Source organism: Guillardia theta, assembly GCF_000315625.1.
Source record: "Guillardia theta CCMP2712 unplaced genomic scaffold GUITHscaffold_89, whole genome shotgun sequence".
NCBI classification, from domain to species: domain Eukaryota; class Cryptophyceae; order Pyrenomonadales; family Geminigeraceae; genus Guillardia; species Guillardia theta.
In genome coordinates this window covers 19441-38859 of record NW_005434585.1, presented here as the reverse complement: position 1 = coordinate 38859, position 19419 = coordinate 19441, and the positions used below count along the sequence as shown (strand labels likewise).

The 19419-nt window shown below is 55.9% G+C and overlaps 5 protein-coding genes across 5 annotated transcripts in view; 3 read left to right on the top strand and 2 right to left on the bottom strand.

Moving 5' to 3' along the window:
* Positions 1 to 1359: 1359 nt before the first annotated feature.
* GUITHDRAFT_144591 (hypothetical protein) lies at positions 1360 to 2977 on the top strand (the record flags this gene model as incomplete). The annotated part of the gene is made up of 12 exons (XM_005824818.1): positions 1360 to 1491; positions 1539 to 1599; positions 1649 to 1691; positions 1798 to 1852; positions 2082 to 2162; positions 2211 to 2285; positions 2337 to 2368; positions 2410 to 2459; positions 2518 to 2621; positions 2670 to 2737; positions 2859 to 2884; positions 2928 to 2977. The coding sequence occupies 12 exons, from the start codon at positions 1360 to 1362 to the stop codon at positions 2975 to 2977; spliced, it is 777 nt and encodes a 258-aa protein (XP_005824875.1).
* A 3421-nt stretch (positions 2978 to 6398) lies between these two features.
* On the bottom strand, positions 6399 to 6896 carry GUITHDRAFT_46340 (hypothetical protein; the record flags this gene model as incomplete). The annotated part of the gene is made up of 4 exons (XM_005824817.1): positions 6399 to 6522; positions 6566 to 6626; positions 6670 to 6781; positions 6837 to 6896. Coding segments are annotated over 4 exons (357 nt in total), but the record flags the coding sequence as incomplete, so codon positions are not given.
* Positions 6897 to 7692: 796 nt separating this feature from the next.
* On the top strand, positions 7693 to 9491 carry GUITHDRAFT_115866 (hypothetical protein; the record flags this gene model as incomplete). Its single annotated transcript, XM_005824816.1, has 9 exons — positions 7693 to 7741; positions 7785 to 7814; positions 7858 to 7973; positions 8189 to 8284; positions 8621 to 8695; positions 8740 to 8835; positions 8914 to 8994; positions 9330 to 9395; positions 9438 to 9491. 9 exons carry the CDS (start codon positions 7693 to 7695, stop codon positions 9489 to 9491), a joined length of 663 nt encoding a protein of 220 aa, XP_005824873.1.
* Positions 9492 to 10475: 984 nt separating this feature from the next.
* GUITHDRAFT_160084 (hypothetical protein) lies at positions 10476 to 13130 on the bottom strand (the record flags this gene model as incomplete). Its single annotated transcript, XM_005824815.1, has 6 exons — positions 10476 to 10706; positions 10739 to 11470; positions 11666 to 12232; positions 12276 to 12338; positions 12386 to 12588; positions 13089 to 13130. Coding segments are annotated over 6 exons (1805 nt in total), but the record flags the coding sequence as incomplete, so codon positions are not given.
* A 1137-nt stretch (positions 13131 to 14267) lies between these two features.
* GUITHDRAFT_115864 (hypothetical protein) overlaps positions 14268 to 19419 on the top strand; it is a gene marked incomplete at both ends in the record, with an annotated part of 7212 nt that continues 2060 nt past the window's right edge. The window contains 16 exons of the mRNA XM_005824814.1: positions 14268 to 15169; positions 15214 to 15284; positions 15331 to 15428; positions 15702 to 15809; positions 15855 to 15920; positions 15966 to 16013; positions 16078 to 16161; positions 16279 to 16424; positions 16638 to 16716; positions 16763 to 16912; positions 17038 to 17580; positions 17743 to 17823; positions 18052 to 18096; positions 18298 to 18402; positions 18627 to 18695; positions 18739 to 19155. Of these exons, the coding sequence (XP_005824871.1) occupies positions 14268 to 15169; positions 15214 to 15284; positions 15331 to 15428; positions 15702 to 15809; positions 15855 to 15920; positions 15966 to 16013; positions 16078 to 16161; positions 16279 to 16424; positions 16638 to 16716; positions 16763 to 16912; positions 17038 to 17580; positions 17743 to 17823; positions 18052 to 18096; positions 18298 to 18402; positions 18627 to 18695; positions 18739 to 19155 (3012 nt within the window). The remainder of the gene's footprint in view (positions 15170 to 15213; positions 15285 to 15330; positions 15429 to 15701; positions 15810 to 15854; positions 15921 to 15965; positions 16014 to 16077; positions 16162 to 16278; positions 16425 to 16637; positions 16717 to 16762; positions 16913 to 17037; positions 17581 to 17742; positions 17824 to 18051; positions 18097 to 18297; positions 18403 to 18626; positions 18696 to 18738; positions 19156 to 19419) is intronic.

Here is a 19419-nt window from a genome sequence, read left to right as displayed (position 1 = left end):
GTGTCAACCTTGTTAGCGTATCTATATTTCTCTTGCCACTCAACTTCATCACGTTGCTTCACTCCTCTCCTTCTCTCCCTCTATCTGCCCCTTCCTTCCCATTCACCTTCCTCTCCCTCTCCCTCTCCCTCTCCCTCTCCCTCTCCCTCTCCCTCCCCTCCCCTCTCCCTCTCCCCCTCCCTCCCCTCTCCTACCTCATTTTACCTCCCCCTGCCTGCCCCCTTTGTGGCCTATAAAACTCCCATGCCCCTTGCGCCTCATACCCCTGCTTCCCCCCCCCTGCTCTCCCCCTCCCTCCCGCTCTCCGCTCTCCTCTTGCCTCCTCCTTGACCTGCTTGCCTGCATCCTTCTCGCATCCCCCACGCGTCTCTTGTCCCACGATCTCGCGTAGGGCAGCAGGGCAGACAAGTTCTTGTGCGGGAGGGGAAGACGAGGCAGGGGAGGGCGCGTTCGCTCGTGCTCCTGATGAGGCTGAAGGAGGAGCGAGGGGCAGCGGCTGATGCTTGTCAATGGCAGGCTCCCTGAAACGAGAACAAGAAATGTCGCGGCTGCTCCGTTGGGATGGATCTGAGGTGATACGGCAGTTCGGGTAGCAAGGAAGTGACGGCGGTGATGCAGATGGACATGCTGACAGAGACGTTCATAAGAAGCATGCGATTGCTCTTCAGGTGACTCGCACTCTCCCTGCTACAGCCGCATGACAAGCTCCTGCAGCACCTGGACGAAGCATGCTGCTGTTCTTGTGGGGGGCACACTGATAGTGAAGGGATCGAAGCATGCACCTAAGGTTTGATTATCCATCTCCCATCTCCCATCTCTCATCTCTCATCTCTCATCTCTCATCTCTCATCTCTCATCTCTCATCTCTCATCTCTCATCTCTCATCTCTCATCTCTCATCTCTTATCTCTCATCTCTCATCTCTCATCTCTCATCTCTCATCTCTTATCTCTTATCTCTCATCTCTTATCTCTCATCTCTTATCTCTCATCTCTTATCTCTCATCTCTCATCTCTCATCTCTCATCTCTCATCTCTCATCTCTCATCTCTCATCTCTCATCTCTCATCTCTCATCTCTCATCTCTTATCTCTCATCTCTTATCTCTCATCTCTCATCTCTCATCTCTCATCTCTCATCTCTCATCTCTCATCTCTTATCTCTCATCTCTCATTCATCATTCATCATTCATCATTCATCATTCATCATTCATCATTCATCATATCCTTTCTCCTGCTAAGTCTTTTTGCTTTCTTTGTTCGGAGCTTCTTCTTACACTCCATTGCTTCTCCACCAACAGGTCTCAAAGTGGCTGATTCTTGGATCCGTGGCGTCCTACGGCTGGCGAGTTTTCGCATCTCATGCAGGCGGTGAGGAGGGCCAAGAAGCTCTACGTCTCCTCATGTCTCGCCACGTCAGGGCACAGATACTTCGCGCACATGTCGTTCAAGACGACCAAGCTCTTCGAGCTGTTGCTTGCCATGACGGTCCAGGTATCGCTCGACGTCTGCTGTTGGCCCGTGACCGTTGAGTGTGGCAGGTATCGGCATCGAACGAGAACATCGTCTACTGGATCAACTTCCACGAGTTTCACCATCAAGGTTTGCGACCCCCAGCAGCGCTGGCGCTGAATGCTCGTCCTGTCACCAGCCTGCGAGACTGAGGATGACATTCACACGCCCTGGAGGATGGGGTGAGGCGATTTTATCGCGTGTTGTCGAGAAGCTTACTATGTTTCTGTCTTTCTGTCTTTCTGTCTTTCTGTCTTTCTGTCTTTCTGTCTTTCTGTCTCTCGTCAGGTTCTGGGCTGTGCAGCTTCAGGATTCCAGTGCAAATCTTGTCACCACTCAAGAGGTTGACCTTGCTTTCGTCACTCGCTCGCTCACACATCTGCAGGGCCTCGAGCGTCTCTTTCGCACTGACCTGCTCCAGTCAGTCAAATTTTCTCCTCCTCCTCACCTTCAGAGTCTAATCCCTCCCCTTTCCAGATTCCGATACTTGAATGATCTAGTGTGGTTGAGGAACAGACAAGTATGCCAGCTCTCTCTCTCTTCGCTTCCACTGATCGCCGATTTGATTGCAGTTGGAAATCAAGGCGTGCGAGCATCTCTTCTGGTTGCTATGCGGCAAGGATGTGTTCTTCTGGGGTTGCCTCGTGCCAAATGTCCCTCGTTCTCCTGCTGTCAGAATGGCCTGTCTGACATCCATCCAGGTTCTGCATTTCCATGCAATCAGGTTGACCAATTCTGCTGCCCACCTTTGGGGTTATCGACCATATGTCGCTCAAGTATGCTTGCTCTCCCTGTCCGTCAGATGAGGTCTCCTGACGTGCCTTCAGTTCCAAAGTGAATGCAAGGCTACTAACAACTGGTGAGATGCCGACAACAAGCGGGCAGCTGAGGCATGCTCAGGTGGGTTGCGATCTTCAACGGCGGCGAGGGATGGCACAACAATCATCACGGTAGATAACATGTTGACTTGAACATAATCCCTCTCTAAGAGGTTTCCGCCTTTCCCAGCCTTCATGGGAAGCGCCAAGCATGGTTTCATGTGGTGGGAGTTCGACTGGGTGTACTTTGGTCTTCTCATCCTCGGCAAACTCGGAGTCGTGTGGGACATCAAGGTGAAACTTGTTCTCGCTGCCTCTTCTAGCTCACTGTCTTCCTCGCAGGTTCCAACCCAAGAAGTTCTGGAAGCTAGATACAAGGGGAGCTCCAAGCGAGACCTTGGAATCAAACGGTTGATCTTCGCCCTCCTCCCCACTTCCCTTCCTGTCTCTCATCTTCTGCTCTCCCTGTCTCTCCGTCTCTGTTCCTCAGTCTCAGTCTCTCTCTCCGTGTTTCTGAATACAAGAGTGCAGGTTGTACCGCTTGGAGTGTGAGTCAGGTGCGAGAGGAAGCGGCTAAGTCCTCTCTCACCATTCCAGCAGCCGAATCGAAGCGAAAGTTGACGGCACAGCCGGCAGCATGGCTTCTATGACGAACAAGGACAGAATCCGAGGAGTTCGATCTCACTGCCTGCTCCTTCACGTTCTGTCCCTTCGCAGAATGCAAAGAAAACACTGACCGAAATCTCGGCTGCACAAAGATGGCACAAACTATTTTACTACAACATGTCTCAGTACACTAACGTGAACTCAATCTCACGATGGTAGAGGAGGCGACTGCTCGCGGAGTCCAGCCCCTTGCTAATGTACTGCATCCAAACGACCAAACAGCAAAACCCTACACTCCCCTCAGCTCCCTCTCATGCTTCTGCACAAGCTTATGGCCTGCGGGCGTAGAAGTGCGAAGGAGGAGCAGGAGCAGTTGAGCCTCCAGCATTGTCGCCGACGCTGTTGTGAGAAGCAGAAGCATTGTTGTACCACTCCGGCCCTGGCTCAGGCAACTCGCCATAGAGCATCGCACCTCCATGCGGCTCCCAGAGCTGAGCTCCTGCAGGAGGGAGAGACGCGAGGAAGGAGGTGGAAGGAAAGGGGTAGGAGGAGAGGAAGGGAGAGGAGGAGGAGGAGGCGGGCGGGAAGGAGGAGCAGAGGAGCAGAGGAAGCGCTGCGAGCATTGCCGCTTCGGGAATGGAGGTACCCCTCCACCCTGTCCGGTTAAAAAAGGGGGTCCAGACCGCCAGGCAGTACGGAGCAAATGGTCATCGAATGAGGGTGGGTAGGTAGGTATACCCACCCATACACTACAATGGGTTACTGGAGCTTCTATGGGGTGGTAACCCAATGCTTATGGCGATGCTCAGGGTGGGGGTAAATGGTGGGGGGTGATATGAGGACGGTGGTGTAGGGGTGTGTATGACCGAGGAAAGGGGGGTGGAGGTGGTTATCCGGAAAGTTTGTTCGCGATGCTTCCAAGATGGTGGAAAATGTTCATAGTGATCAGCATCTTTGAGGTAAGGGAGGAGGGAGGAGGAGGAGGAGGAGGATGGAATGGAGGAGAAGATGGAGATGGGGGAGGAGGATGGAATGGAGGAGAAGATGGAGATGGGGGAGGAGGATGGAATGGAGGAGAAGATGGAGATGGGGGAGGAGGATGGAATGGAGGAGGAGATTGAGAGGGAGGAAGGGAGGAGGGAGGGAGGAGGAGAGGGAGAGGGAGGAGGAGGATGCGGATCATGAAGAAGCAGAAGGATGTAAGAGGGGAGGAGGAGGGGAGGATATCATGTGATCATTGATATCTAATGGCAACACAACAGGAAGAGGAAGGGGAGGAGAGGATGTTGGGGATTAGAGATGAGAGATGAGAGTGGAGAGAAGCGACCAAAACGATGAGTTGACACCTTGGGAGGGAATAGGAGCAAAGGACCAGCACAGAAATAATTGGTGCAGGATGAGACTGAGGGGAAATTGAGAGGATTCCAAGAGAAGGATCACGATCAGGAGCAGGATCACGATCAGGAGCAGGAACAGGATCAGCAGCCGAGGGGGGAGGGGAATGAGGGAAGTGGGGAACGATGACAGGGTTGGTTGGAAGGATGTTGGCTTGCAGAGGAGAGAGATCAAGGTAAGAGTGGCAGGAAAGGAGCTGCAGCGTCAGGAGGGTAGAGGTTGGTATTCTTGAAGCAGAAGAGAAGGAGCAGGTTCAGTAATGAGGGTTGGAGGGGCTGAGGAGGGAGTAGTTATGCTAAAAGGAGAGATGGACTAGAGAGACAGGAGGAGTTGCAGTAGCAATAGGAAATGAATGTTGTAGTTGTCGAGGTCAGTGATCGATTCGATCTTCATGACATATTGAAGGTTGCAGAGTAGAGATGTATTGATGTATGGGATTTGTATAAGAAGATGCTCATCAAAACCTTTTTGATCAAAATCCTTACGTGTTTCCTCCTACAGTTCTCGTTTGTGAAATATTTTGAAGTCTACTATCACCTGAAAGTTGGAAGCCTCACGTATCTAGCACTTGTGGGCTTGGCCTTTGTATTCGCTCCGACATTCTACGGTACTGCAGTTAATGTTCTGACGCTCAAAGTGAAATCATCGCAGACAACGACTTCAAACCAGTAGGAGGCATCACGTTCTTGGAGGCGAAACGATTAGCAGAGGAGCGAGCGATGAGGAGAGCGCAAAGAAGTTACTCGGACGAGAAGAAACAAAATTGAAGACAGGTGTATTATTGAATGAAAACTCATGCTGAAAACTCTTTGCGAGACGCTGCTATCTTGACCTTCAACTCCTGCAGCAGCATCAGACATGCTCCTGCTCGTACCAGGGGACGAGGATTCACCTCCTTCTCCCTCCTGAGTCTCTTCAAGTTGTCCTCCGCCGATTGAATCTCAGCTTCCAACGCTGACAGCAGGGGTAGCTGACAGGTCTCGATGATCCTGCAAAGGTTAAGGAGGACGGCAGGAGAAGTCAAGTGTCGACCTGCACAGCCCCTTCTGATAGACTGCTGAGTTGTGCAGTTGCGTCAGGAGGTGACAAGGCTCTGCTGGAAACGTCAACGTGACTGCGTGTCTACACGATGTCGAACCTTGACCGTCGCTCTTGAGCGACTTCTCGTACGCGTGTTTCTCTTCCTCCCTCAGGATCTGGACCAGCACCTCGCCGTCAGATGTCATGGCACTCATTCAACTCCATCACGTTTTGCAGGAGAGAGAGCTTGTCCAGACAAGAAATTGCTGGGGATGAATCGAAGAATTTTCCTGACGGGATGATTGTGATGGGGACCTTGAAAGCCATCAGAGTCTTCAAACCGGGAGGTTCTACGGCCTCACCTCTTTCTGGATGTAACTTTTCGCAACAGACACCGACTTCTCTCTTTCAACTGACTCTCCCGGCCTCCTGCAGGAGCTTCATGCACGCCCTCTCATCATCTCTCCTCCTCCTCTCTTCTATCTTCCACACATCATCATCTCGTCTCGTCTCGTCTCGTCTCGTCTCGTCTCGTCTCGTCTCGTCTCGTCTCGTCTCGTCTCGTCTCGTCTCGTCTCGTCTCGTCTCGTCTCGTCTCGTCTCGTCTCGTCTCGTCTCGTCTCGTCTCGTCTCGTCTCGTCTCCTACCACTGCCTCTCTCATGCCCTGGCCATCGAGGCAAACCTGTTGGAGATGGACTGCGGGCGGTTTGCAGGAATAAATTCTCCATCCGCATCCACTCCCGTCGACTGGAACGCCGTCACCTTATAAGTCGATCAGTCCCACCACAATCGCCACTACTGGATCTTCGTCCCTCGTCCTCCTCCTCTCTCGTTCCCATACAGTCCTCCTCCCAGTCTCCTCCCCGTCTCCTCCCCGTCCCCCCCCTGTCCCCCCCTGTCGCCTCCCCGTCGCCTACCCCTCTCCTCCCCGTGTCACCCTCTTCTCGTACCTGCACTCTCCCGCAGTCGTCGAGGTTCCCCATGGAGACGAGGTAGCGAACTTCGTCTTGGATGTAAACTTGATTCCCTGTCGGCACCCCCGGAACAACTCGCCCGCTGTTGAAGACTGAGAAGATGAGCCCGATGAAGCCCGTGTCCATCTGCTGGTACATGGCCTGCGTGGAGACGTCCACGTGCGAGGGGACGACGGCGAGGTGAGGATGGGAGTGATACCTGCCAGGGTTGTGAGGGAGATCGTCCTTCCCGCTCCTCGCACCATCCGACAACTCGAGTTGGCCTCCCGAGGTGCTCCCCCAACCGCTCGGCCTCCTCAGTCGCTGACCGACAAGTTAGCTCACTCAACAGGCTGCATGGCAGTACCGGCAGCCAGCTGCTCGGGGCTGATCTCAACGCGATCATCCGACCGTGCCGCCTGCTCCCTCCTCTGTAGTGAGACCGACCAGACGCGAGCCATGAGCTCGTCGTTGTCGAGCTGAACCAGCTGCAGGGGAGGAGTCAGCGTGTGCAGGAGCAGAGACGTGAGTCACGTCTCCCAGCAGGAGCCCCATGATCTCCTCGCTCTCTGTCGACAGCGCATGGGCGAGGCAAACCTGTGCATGCTCAACGAAACCAGCAGCACGGCATGCTCACCTCCAGAGCTGCTGAGGACACGGCGACTGATGAGAGCGCCATGCGGGGAGAGGGGGAGGGAGGGAGGGCAGAGGGAGGGAGGGCAGAGGGAGGGAGGGCAGAGGGAGGGAGGGCAGAGGGAGGGAGGCAAGGACGAGGAAGGGAAAGGGTGGAGGGTCGAGACTTTCTGGCAGCAACGAAACAGTGAAAGAGACTTTGTTCTTAATACAAGTTGCTGTCTTTCTATCATGTATAATAAGTCAGTGAGGTGAGCTTGAAAAGCTACATGTAAAATCCACAGTACCGGATCCTGTCAATGAGCAGAGGGAAGATGGAGAACAGAAGGAGGAGAGAGGAGGAGAGGAGGAGAGGAGGAGAGGAGGAGAGGAGGAGAGGAGGAGAGGAGGAGAGGAGGAGAGGATAGTATCAGGAGCGGAAAGAAATGAAGAGATGAGAGGAGGAAGAGAGGACAGAGGAGGAGGAGCAAGGGCGGAAGCTGCAGGAGCAGGATCGAAGGAGGGAGGGCGCGTAGGATCAGGAAAGCGGGAGGATTACTTCTCTTCCCTCGCACGTCTCGATGTTTGTTTCTCTCATGCTGCAGCAGATGGCGAGGTGGGTCGCAGTGGTCTGTCTGCTTTCGATTCTTCCTGCATGCCTTGGTTATCTCAACTCACAATCGCTCTTTTCCCGGAGGAGGAGGTACTTTCCCTCTCTCCACATGCCGCTGCCATGATCGGCCAATGTAGGACGAGCAGCAATACTCTCTGCATGCGAATGCATGACACCTCTCGGCGTCAGTTCCTGCAGGCTGGAGTTCTACTCGGTGATAGGAGGAGGAGATGACGTTTGAGCTTACGAGCGAACAGGAGCCTCTCCTCTCCTCCCCCTCCCGCAAGGTAAGAGTCGTCATGCGCTCCAGTCCTCTCCTCACTCTTACAGACGCTGCTCATGCTGTCGATATGAGATGGCCCGAGCTGCTGGCAGCGCAGGGAAGCAAGGATGTGGGAGGGGTGAAACTTCCTGCCGTGGGGTTCGGCACCTACAACACGAAGCAAGTGAGTACGATCCTACTCTACTTCTTGTCCCCGAGCTGTTGCCTCCTCGTCCTCCTCCTCCTCGTTCTCGTCGTCATCGTCGTCGTCCTCCTCGTCCTCGTCCTCCTCCTCCTCCTCCTCGTCGTCGTCCTCCTCCTCCTCCTCCTCCTCCTCCTCCTCCTCCTCCTCCTCCTCGCGTCTCCTCTCCCTCCTCCTTCCCCGCTGAGACTTGGCAGGGCATCGCCATGCAGGCGGTCGAGATTGCCTTGTCGCAAGGAGTTCGGCACATCGATACAGCAGCAGCATACGGCAACGAACAAGACATCGGCAAGGTCACTGCTCCATCCCCGTTGTTCTCTCGAGCTCCTGCGCTTTCATTCCCCCCCCCTCTCCCTCTCCCTTTCTCCCGCTCTCCTCCTCCTCGTCCTCCTCGTCCTCCTCGTCCTCCTCGTCCTCCTCGTCCTCCTCGTCCACCACCACCTCCTAGTCCTGCTCCTCGTCCTGCTCCTCGTCCTCGTCCTCGTCCTGCTCCTCGTCCTCGTCCTCGTCCTCCCCCTCCTCCTTCTTGTGTCTTCTCCTCCTGCTCGTGCTCCTGCTCCTGCTCTCTTTCTTCTCATCCTCACTGTCTCTCGTTGTGCTGCTCTCACTCATCGCTTACTGACTGACAGGCGTGGAGATCGTCTGGTCTGTCGAGGAGCGAGATCTTTCTCTCGAGCAAGCTTGACAGGCAGCAGCTCGGAAAAGTTGTCCCTCTCCCTCCCTCCGTCTTCGCTCACTGGCAGAGCAGGGGAAAGTAAGAGAAGCCCTGCTGCACAGCCTCCAAGACCTCGGCACCGACTACCTCGATGTGTTCTACATCCACTCTCCTCTGTCCTCCAAGCAGGTTCTCTCCTTTCCTCCCTCCTCCCTCTCCCCCACCCTCCTCTTACCTCTTCCCTCCTCCCTAATCCTTCCCCTGCAGGTCATTCTCGAGTCTTGGTCGGAGCTTCAGGAGCTTAAGGAGGAGAAGCTTGTCCGGGCTGTCGGCGTCTCCAACTTTGGGGTGATGAGGGGAGGGAGGAGGAGGAGGGGAGGGAGGAGGAGGAGGAGGAGGAGGATGGAAAGGGGCAAGGGAGGCGTGAGAGCAGGGGAAGAGAGTGAGGTAGGGAGCAGGTAAAGCAGCTGGAGGAGCTGCGAAAGGAGAATCTGCCTGTTCCGTCCATTAACCAGGTCAAGTTGGCTTATGACAGGGAGGAGGAGTCTGGAGAGGAGGGAGCGGGAGCAGGGAGAGGAAGGAGAGGGAGAGGAAGAGGGAGCAGGGAGGGGGAGAGGAGGGAGCTGGAGAGGAGGGAGAGGGAGAGGGAGAGGGAGAGGAGGAGGCTGACGAGGAGGAGGCAGATCGAAGTCAGTCCCTTCAACCAGAGGAGGCAGATCGTGAGCTGGTGTGAGGCCAACGGCTGTGCGGTGAGGCTGCGGGGAGGGGAGGAGGAAGTTGAACCCTCTTAGGTCATGAGCTCCTCCTGGTCCAGACTGTCGAACAAGGAGACGGGAGCGAAGTAAGAGAGGAGGAGGAAGAGGAGTAGCAGCAGCAGCAGCAGCAGAAGCAGCAGCAGAAGCAGAAGCAGCAGCAGCAGGAATTTGGCGAGAAGAGGAGAGGGCTGGAGCTTGATTGATCATCGGGTGCAGGAACTGGCCGAAACTCAAGGAAATCGCCAAGTCAAAGGGCATCACAGCTGCACAGGCAAACCTGCTGCTGCTCCTCCTGCTGCTGCTCCTCCCGTTCGCTTCATGCCATCGCCCTCGCATCCTATGTCCTCTCTCTCTCTTCTTCTTTCCTCTTCGCGCTCCTTCTCATGATCTCGCAGACTCTCATTGCTTGGTCCCTCCATCGTGGCCTCCTCTGCATCCCCCGCTCAGGCACTAATGCTGCTGCCGCTGCCGCTGCCGCTGCTGAGGAGGGGGAGGAGGAGGAGGAGGAGGAGGAGGAGGAGACAGTAGGCTGACCAGGAACAGGGACTGAGACGGAGAAGGAGGTGATTGCGATCAAAGAAAATTCACCCGGAGGAGTCGCTGCGATCAAGCTGACAGATCAAGAATTGAAGCAGGTCAATGGAAAGCTCCTTGCTCCTTGCTCCTTGCTCCTTACTGCTGCTATCCTCGTTTGCTCGTTCTCTCATCCTCTCTCTTTCCTTTCTCGCCCTCACTGTTACTTGCAGCTCGACAGCCTCGACGAGATGTGATCGCTCCCTCCTCCTCCACATTATCCTTTCCCTCCTCCTCCTCCTCCCCCTCCTCCTCCTCCTCCTCCTCCTCTTCCTCCTCCTCCTCCTCCTCCTCCCTCCTCCTCCTGCCTCTTCCTGCCTCTTCCTCACCCCTTCTCAGGCTCGCGTCCGGTGCTCTCGGCAGGACAGACGGCTGGAGCAAGGTGAGAGTTCTCGTCCTCCTCGAGAGCTCAAACTTGTTTGGAAGGAGGACGTGAGAGGAGCCGCATGGGACCCAACGGAAGCATGAGAGGGAGGAGGAGGAGGAGGAGGAGGAGGAGGAGGCAGGTAGAGTTAGCACTTTACATATTGAACATCAGGAGGAGGAGAAGCGAGGAGGGATATTCCAGATGAGGATGGCTCCTTCGTCTCCGACTGACACAAGGTTCCTCTGGTCCGGCGACACGGCGACTCGCGTGATGGCCCCGCTGTGTCCGATGCCCACGGCCTGGCACTGACCCTCGTCGTAGTGCCACAGCTTGAGGATCTTGTCGCCTCCTCCGCTCACAAAGAACTCCCCGACCCCGCGATGTCCAGCGTGTTCACCTCCGCCGACGTTGACCCGTCGACGATGCGGATGGCGCTGCCATCATACGCGTCCCAGTTGGTGATCTTCCTGTCGGTCCCTGTGGTGAGCAGCTGAGACTCGTCGGGGTGGTAGAGGACGGCCTTGAAGAAGGTGGACGCGAACAGCGAGTTGTTCCGCACGAATCTCCTCATGTCCCAGATGATGCAGGAGCCGTCCGAGCTCGCGCTAACGAACTCAAGGTCGTTTCCTCGCACCTTGATGCAGTTCACAGTCGCCTTGTGCTCCTTCATCGACCCGATCATCACCCGGCTCTCTGCCGTGATCCTCCACACCCTCACAGACCCGTCGAACCCTCCGCTCACGATCCTCTGCGGGTCGTTGGCGCAGGCGATCGCCGTCACTCCTCCCACGTGCGCGTCGTTGATCACGAACAGCAGCTTGCCCGACTGCGGCCCGAAGGCTCTGATCTTCCCGTCCGACCAGCCGCTCAGGATCGCCTTGCCGTCCCGCGCGAAGCAGACGCAGTTGCACTCGAGGTTGGGGATCTGAATCCTCAGTAGCTCCGCGCACGTGCGCGCGTTCCACACGCGGATGTCCTGGTGGGAGCAGGTGGCGAAGAGCTCCGAGTAGCCGAAGGGATAGACCACGTCGTGGATCTTGGACGAGTGGCAGGTGGACCTCAGCTCGGCTTGGAGGCCCTCGTACTTGACGACAAAGGTGGAGCAGAGAGATGTGGCGACGAAGAAGAGCTGAGAGACAAGTCAGTCGCATGATGAGAGCAAAGGAAACAAGAGCCGTGAACACCCGTCATACTCTACATCTCAACACAAAGATTCCTTCACTCCCTCCGTCCCTCTCTCTGACTCTGACTCTCTCCCTCCATCTCCCTCTCTCCCTCCCTCTCTATCTCTTACATCACTCGCCCCTTCCCCTTCCTCTCTCACCTGCTTGGACACGTGCGGAGCGATGCAGGTTATGGCTCCTCCGTCGATCGTCGTCGTCTGTTTCAGCTTGAGGGTCTCGGCGTCCAGGGTCGCGATCGTCCCGTCGCCGCTGCCCACCAGCAGGTCTCCGTCGGGCGTCATGTTGATGCAGCTTGCTCCTTGGCTCAGCCTCGACTTGGGGCCGACGTGCTTGAACAACTTCGTCCTCAGGTTCACCTTCAGCACGTCTCCGGTCGTCGTCCCGGCGTACATGTACTCATCGTGATCGTCGACGTAGATGTAGTTCACTGATCGCTGCAGCTTGCCGAGGTTGCAGTCGGTGGGTCTGATCTTGCGGTTCGCCAGGTCGAAGTCCCACACGCGCAGGTTCCCCTCCCCGGCCGTGATGAGCAGAAACTCGTCGTGCTTCGCAAACTTCACAGTCCGACACGGATGGTTGGCTGCTGGGGATCCGCAAACCGCCTTCCCGGTCTCAAGGTTCCAGACCACCAGGCTGTTGTCGTCCTCTCCTCCCACAGTCGCCAGCCACTTGCTATTGCACGAGAACGCCAAGGCCTCCACGCGAACCTGCAGGCGGGTCAAGGAGGCGGGGAAGGAGGAGGGCGCAGACCTTGTGAAGGCGAAGCCTGTGGACGATTTCCAAGCTCTCCATGTCCCAGACGATCACGTCGGCCTGAGCTCAACCAGTCAGACCCCTCCGATTCATCCCGCTCCAGCCACCTGAAAGCCCAGGTGGGTGACCTGACCGGACGCCAGGTACTTGCCGGACGGCGACAGGGCCATGCACGTCACCCTGTCACTATGTCCTTGCAGGAATTGTTGATTCTTAGGGTCTACGATGTCGCGCTTGATGATGGTAGACCCCAACGCGAAGACCATGCTCCGGTTGTCAGGCAGCAGTATGATGCCATCCACTATAGTGCCTGCGAGTCAGAGCTCATCAGCTGAATTCAACAACCAGAAGCACGTCGTCAAGGAAATTTTGGCATATGATGGTGGAGAAAACAGAGTGAATCAATGAGATTGGAGTTGCAGATGCAAGAGCATCCAGGTGATAGTGAATGGGCGACGACAGCATTTCACACAGGATCCCATAGAAAACGGAGAAAAAAACCAGAAAAGCACCAAGAAATGCAGATACACGTAAAACTTGATGAATACGACGGGAACAACAAAGGAGAAGCAGAGGAAGGGAAAGGGGAAGAGATTCGCGATAGCAGAGGTAAGCTGATGAGTGGACCCGCAGTCAGGGAGGGAGCTTGAAGCGGGTCCTCCTCCTCCTCCTCCTCCTGATTCAGCTCCACTCCTCCCTCCCTTCGCTCCTTCCGCCCTTCCTCCTGGAGGAGGAGGAGGAGGAGGAGGAGGAGGAGGAGGAGGAGGAGGAGGAGGACGGAGGAGGAGGAGGAGGAGGAGAGTCGCTTACCTGCGAAGCCAATCACAGCATTGAGCTCAAGATGCTCCATGGCGGCTGTCAGGAGACGACCGGAGGGGGGTGGTGAGTCTCACGATGGGGGTGGATGTGGTTGGAGGGTGGGTTTTCAAATCCCGGTGGGTTCTTACCAGGGGAAGGTAGTCAGATGGAGGGGTGGGTGGGAGCTTCAAGCCAAAATGACCGGGTACTATATGCATGTTTTTGCTCTGTATGACTGAGGGCGGGTCATAATGCGGGCCTCGTTCTGAATTGTCTCGTAGGGGTGGATAATAAATAAAATGAGGGTAGGGGTAGGGGTAGGGGTAGGGGTAGGGGTAGGGGCTAGAGGGTTGGGGTCCTTGATCCGTTGGCGGTTGGTCGTTTGCTTTGAATTGCAACGGTAATAACGTCTTGCAACGGAATATAACCAACAAACCGTTTCACGTTGCGTCGACGTTGCGTTCCGTTATTTCAAAACGAACCCGCCTCATTGCTTTGGGTTCACTCTAACTACCCACCCTCCAATTCCTACTCCTCCTCTTCACCCTACCCCCAAAATGAAGGATCTCATTGGAAAATTTCCCTTGCAAGGTGGGGTAGAGCTCACCCCACCCTTGTGTGCATCCCCAATATTCTAGCGCCTCCAGCTTCGCACCATGGCGATCCCAAACCCATTGCCGTAGCGCCTCCTCATCGCTACCTTCCTCTCCTCCCCCCCGCCATCCTCCCTCCTCCTCTCCTCTCCCTGCCATCCTCCCTCCTCCCCCTGCCATCCTCCCTCGTCCTCCCCCCCCCTCCTCCGCTCACTTCCTCTCTGAACCTCAGAACATCTCCCCTCTTCCCCTTTCTTCCTTCCTCACGGCACAGGGACCGTGGACCATTTGCCTTGCGATTTCTGTTCATCGCGTCTTCTGCATTTAGAAGCGATCTCTGTGATTATTGCCTCGCGTTCTTGGGGTTCGTTCGTTCCAGTCAGACTTTCACTTCTAACGAAATACTCCGCACATCGTTCCACATCAGCTCAAAACTTGACATGGTTGTTGTCGGACCTTGCTGCTGTTGGGGAGCTTGACGAGCTTGCAGTGTGATCGAGGTCTAATGCTGTATGATCAAACTTCTGCTCCTAGCAGTGAACGTCACGATCTCATGCTAAACTGTACTGTCTGAGGGAATTGAGAGCAAAGTTTGGAGATGGAGGCTCTGCTGGGAAGGATGCTCCAGAAGCACCTAGGAGCCATCCTGCTTGACTTCAATCCCCGGAAGAACACCAAGTTCAAGTTCTCGCTGGGGAGCGGGCAGCAGATGATCCTCAAGGATCTCAGGGTGGATCCCACGTGGCTAGCAAAGCTCATCCCTGGCTTGCCGTTTGTGATAACAAGTGGCCGCATCGACTACATCATCATCCATGCTCGCATACAGAGCATGAAGTCTGAGCCCATGTCTGTGGAGATAGGACGGATACATCTGGAGATCAAAGAGCCTGCCAACATCGTCCCTTACGACGTCTGCCCCGAGACAGGCGATGCATGGAGCCAGGGGGAGCCGGCGCAGCCTGCAGGAGCAGGTTCAGGAAGCTCGTCTCGTGAGGGAGAGAAGAAGAGTGTGACGAGGGAGAGCGACAAGCACTGCACCAACCAGTTCCATGAGACCAGGAACGGCACATGGAGGAAGCGGGTGAAGAAGAACTACACCCTGATGCAAAAGATTTGGCACGGGATTCACTGGAAGATCAAAGAGATCCACTTGGAGATCTCAACACTCGGAGAGTCGAAGGCAGAATCTCCCGGCATCAACTTGACTGCTCCGCCGACCATCAACGTCTTTGTGAGAGATTTAGACTTGTACAGCACGGACGAGAATGGGAACATCTGTGATTTGAAGCGAGCTCGCGCGTACTCAAAATTTTTGGATGATGAGGTGTACGTGTTCAAGAAGGGAAGTTGTTTCCTATCTGTGAACCTCACACCTTCGAACCCGTGGTTTCCCGAGGTCTCTGTCTTCGAAGGATGTAGCTTCCAATTCGAGTATGTCAACTTGTTCGAGCCCAAGTGGCAGAACGCCAAGGGGGAGGATGTTACGCTCGACAAGATGAGGTTGGTGTGTGCATCGGGTGAAGGATCTTGACATGTGTTTGCAGCTCCATTGAGATCACGAGCACTGAACCTCTCATCTGCCACCTTGACGGGGAAGACCTGCTTCATGTCGGAGGTGACTTCGGACGAGGAACATGGGCTGCGTTTGACCTTGGGAGCAGAGAGCTTCAAGGGAGTCTTCTCTGCTTTCTCACGGACTGACATTCCATTCGATCCGTTCAAGTACGGTCAGTTCACGCGCGACACGTTCGTCTTCAAGGTTGTGGGAATCTAGCGGGTCCTCTTGGTTCGACCTTGTGATCTTCTTCTGGTGGCAGATGGATATCCCCGAGCTCGTTATCTCTGCCATTCTTGATGGGCCGTCTGTCTCTGCCCCCCATCTTCGGCGAGGTCTTGCTCTGTCAGTGAACAACTTGGCTATGGGCTATGTCGTTGGCCCCAGCGACTATGAGAAGACAACTCAGGCATGACCTGCAAGTCAGCTGTCTATTGGCTGACCCTCACATGTTTCTTGGGTTTCCGTGATGTACAGGTTGAGATCGGAGCGTTCTCCTTGTTCGATCTAGCGGATCCTTGCTGCCTCTACCTCCAAGCTCCATGGAGAACATCAACCGATGAAGAGGACCTGCAGGAGCTCCAGGTCTCTGTGCTTGCAAGGAGACGCTTCTGACGCCTGTCGGGTCAGATCCCTGAGGTCAAGTTCTGGATCGTTCATCCCCTTCGAGCAGAGGAGGCAGAAGAGTTGGCGTCGGTGAGGGAGACACGAGCCGGGCCGCCCAGATAACCATCCTACCAGGTGAAAGTGTACGGGAGAAAACGGAAGTTTCTGCGCTTTGAGTGGAAGGTGAAATGATATCTCTCATAGCTGATGCTGATGCTGATGCTGATGCTGATCTCTTCCTCTTTAGAGCTGTACCATGATGTTCTCAGACTTTCGACCACCCGAACCGATCCTCGAGCATTCTGTCTTCGCCTTCATTGACTCTCTCAAGGTTTGGGTCATCTTCATCTATCGCTCAAAGATCTTTACTCGCTCTCGCTGTTTCACACGCCTTCATCATCTCTTCTCTATCTTCTCTCCTCGTGATCTCTTCGTGCGATCATTGCAGGTCAGCATGGTCGAGGGGTTCGTCGACTACGCCATGTGCATTCAGACGCTGGTGGCCATGGGGCTTGCGCTGGAGTCTGTTCCGGTCCCAGACGAGTCAGGAAGTCCGCATCGCCGCCAGCCTTCCATGAGCTTGTTTGACAAGAGGTGAGGAAAGAGGCAGGAAAGGGGGGCGACGATTTGGGCGGGTGAGGAGAGGCGGAGAGAAAGAAAGTAACGGAGGAGACAGTCTCGTTCAAGATGGGGAGCAACACTTTGAAACTCCTTCGATCCTGGTGGTGAGGAAACAAACTCGACTCCATCACTCAAGACTGATGCTGCTGCCCGTGTTGTGCAGTTGAGGTTTCGGTTCGACATCAGAATCATTCACCCGATGATCTCCGTCGAGATCCCGGCAGAGGATGGGAAAGATGTTCACCTTTACCTCCATGTCAATCAGGTCAGGCAGGTCAACCGTCTCTTCCTCCTGCTGACCCTGTCGCTAGCTCATGGTAATCTGCGAAGGTAACAACACTCATAAGGACGACGGGCTAGTCAACGTCATCTCCTGCGAGTCAATCGTACCTGAGTGTGGACTCTACTGTGATGACCCGACGTTTTCCGTGCCTGTTTCAAGCACGAACAGTGCGAGAAAGGTTCTTTCCTCCCTCCCTACCTTCCCTTTCTTCCTCCCTCACTCCTTCCCTTTGCGTCTGCGTCGCCATTTCTCTGCTCCCCTGCATCTCCTTGCGATACACTCAACCTGCTGATCGCCGGGCAGGTTTTGGGTCCGGACATCTATGCCCTAGTGTGGATCCATCGGATCGAGTTCCGAGGAAGGATGGAGGTCGAGGGCATCGCCGGAAGTCTCAACGAAGGGCAAGTACGCGCCATCATCCTCCCCTTCAATGTCAGAGATGTCGGTCTCTCCATCCACAGCAAGCACCTGCATCGCCTCCTCCTCGGCCTCTCTCAGCGCTACCAGCCCGCCATGAGCACGCTCAACACCTTGGGGCAGGCAGGAAGAGCGTCAGAGAAGGAGGAGGCGATGGCAGCAAGCAAGAGCGAGCCAGAGTTGGTCAAGCCTCCTGTTATCACCGTCAACCTGGCTGTAGGTAGCGCCAGCCTCTTTGTTGTCGGCTCCGGCATATCAAGCCTAGAGGACGTGCAGAAAGGTGGTGGGACAGGAGGAGGAGGAGGGGGGGGGGGAGGAGGGGGATCGGAGAACGCGTGGATCAGGCTCACTGCTAAAGGAGAGGCCAACTTTCAGCTCATCAAGGACGTTCTCACCCAGCTGGATGTCACGATCCCAGTAACGAACTTAGTCAGCCGGGGGAAACGAGTCATATGGCAAGCGGAAACAGTGAGCATCGCCCCCTCCTCCCTCATCCTACATTCCTCATTCTCCCTCATCCTGCTTTCCTCTGCCTCGGAGAATCAACTCTCTCTCTCTCATACACAGAATCGCCCTCATGGTGTTTGACAGAACGACCCACTTGCCGTCGTCACCTTCCAGAGGGCCGAGCTCGATGAGATTCTCAAGAAGAGATTCGTTCCTCCGACACTCGTAAGCCCACCGCCTCCAAGCTCTCTCTCCCCCACACGCCCCCCTCCCTCCCCTCCCCTCTTCCCCCCCGCCACCACTCCTCTCCCTTCCTCCCCCCCCCCCCCCCCCCCACCCCCGTCCTCCCCCCCCTCCCCTCTCTCCCTGTCTTCCTCGTGCTTCGTTCCTGAAACGATTGCGTCTTCCTCCTCTACTTGCTCGCTCGCTTCCCCCCGTTCTTATTCGGCGCAGGGGTGGGAGAAGGTTGTGGTGCACGTGCAGGGGCTGCGGATGCAGGTCAAGAGATATGAGGAGGGGGGAGAGGACGGGAGAGGGGAGGAGGGGAAGAGGGTGGACAGGACAGGAGGGGAGGGAAGAAGTAGAGAGAGGAGGACGAGGAGGACGAGGATGAGGGAAGGAGAGGAGGGAAGGAAGAGAGAGGAGTGGTGGCGGCGGGGAAGAGGGGAGGGGAGGGGAGGGGACCTAAGAGTACGACAGGTGGACCATGGGCTAGTGACTGACATCGCAAACTTCATCGCCGACCTCGCGGGGGTTCAGAGCATTGGCAGAGACATCGGAGTGATCGTGCGCGAGGTCTTCAAGGTCTGGAAAATGCTTCCCTCCTCTTCTCCTCCTCTCCTCTCCTCTCCTCTCCTCTCCTCTCCTCTCCTCTCCTCTCCTCTCCTCTCCTCTCCTCTCCTCTCCTCTCCTCTCCTCTCCTCTCCTCTCCTCTCCTCTCCTCTCCTCTCCTCTCCTCTCCTCTCCTCTCCTCTCCTCTCCTCTCACCTCTTTCCTCCCCGCCCATTCTCCTGACAGCCATGCTTCAGGTGGTATCATGGACCAGCAGCTCGACGTCAAAGCGCGGGGCGTCGCAGTCGCACGAGAAGGAGAAGCTGGTGGGCATGCGAGGGGGAGGAGGAGGATGACCTGGCTTTGCAGGCGCTCAACGACATCCGGTCAGCCGTGCACACCATCCGATCCGCCATGAGCCTTCGGCCCAACAAGCTGCAGAGCAACCTGACGGCACTGCATGGGAGGAGGAGGCAGGAGGAGGAGGGGAGGGTCACGTCGCCGGTGAAGAAGCGGGAGGACAACTCAGACTCGATCAAGCTGAACTCCTTCACGCTTGAGCTGGGCAATGACTTCAACTCGACCTCTCTCAACTCTCCTCCCTTGAACTCTCTCCCTCCTTCTCTCAACTCTCCCCCTGCCGATGACTCGATGGATGTCGCTGGGGTGGATCGGCTGAACCTTGTTGCGAAGAAGTTCATCTCGCGCGTCCCCGAGGAGCTCGAAATCTTCCTGCGGGACTGTAGGATGGAGATTGTTCCCTCCGACTCCTCCGAAATGCATCAGGTCATTCTTGTGATGGGGCTCCTGGCGGACTGACATGTAAGCAGGCTCAGGTGATGATGAACACCAGAGGAGGAGGGAGGAGGGGCAGCAGCAGCAGGGGCAGCAGCAGGGGCAGGGGCAGGGGCAGGGGCAGGGGCAGGGGCAGGGGCAGGGGCAGGAGGAGGAGGAGGAGGAGGAGGTTTCTCAGCTGATGAAGCTCTCTAGGCTAACGTCTCCTTTGACGACATATCCCTTACTCGCACTCAACGGAAACACAAACTTGAC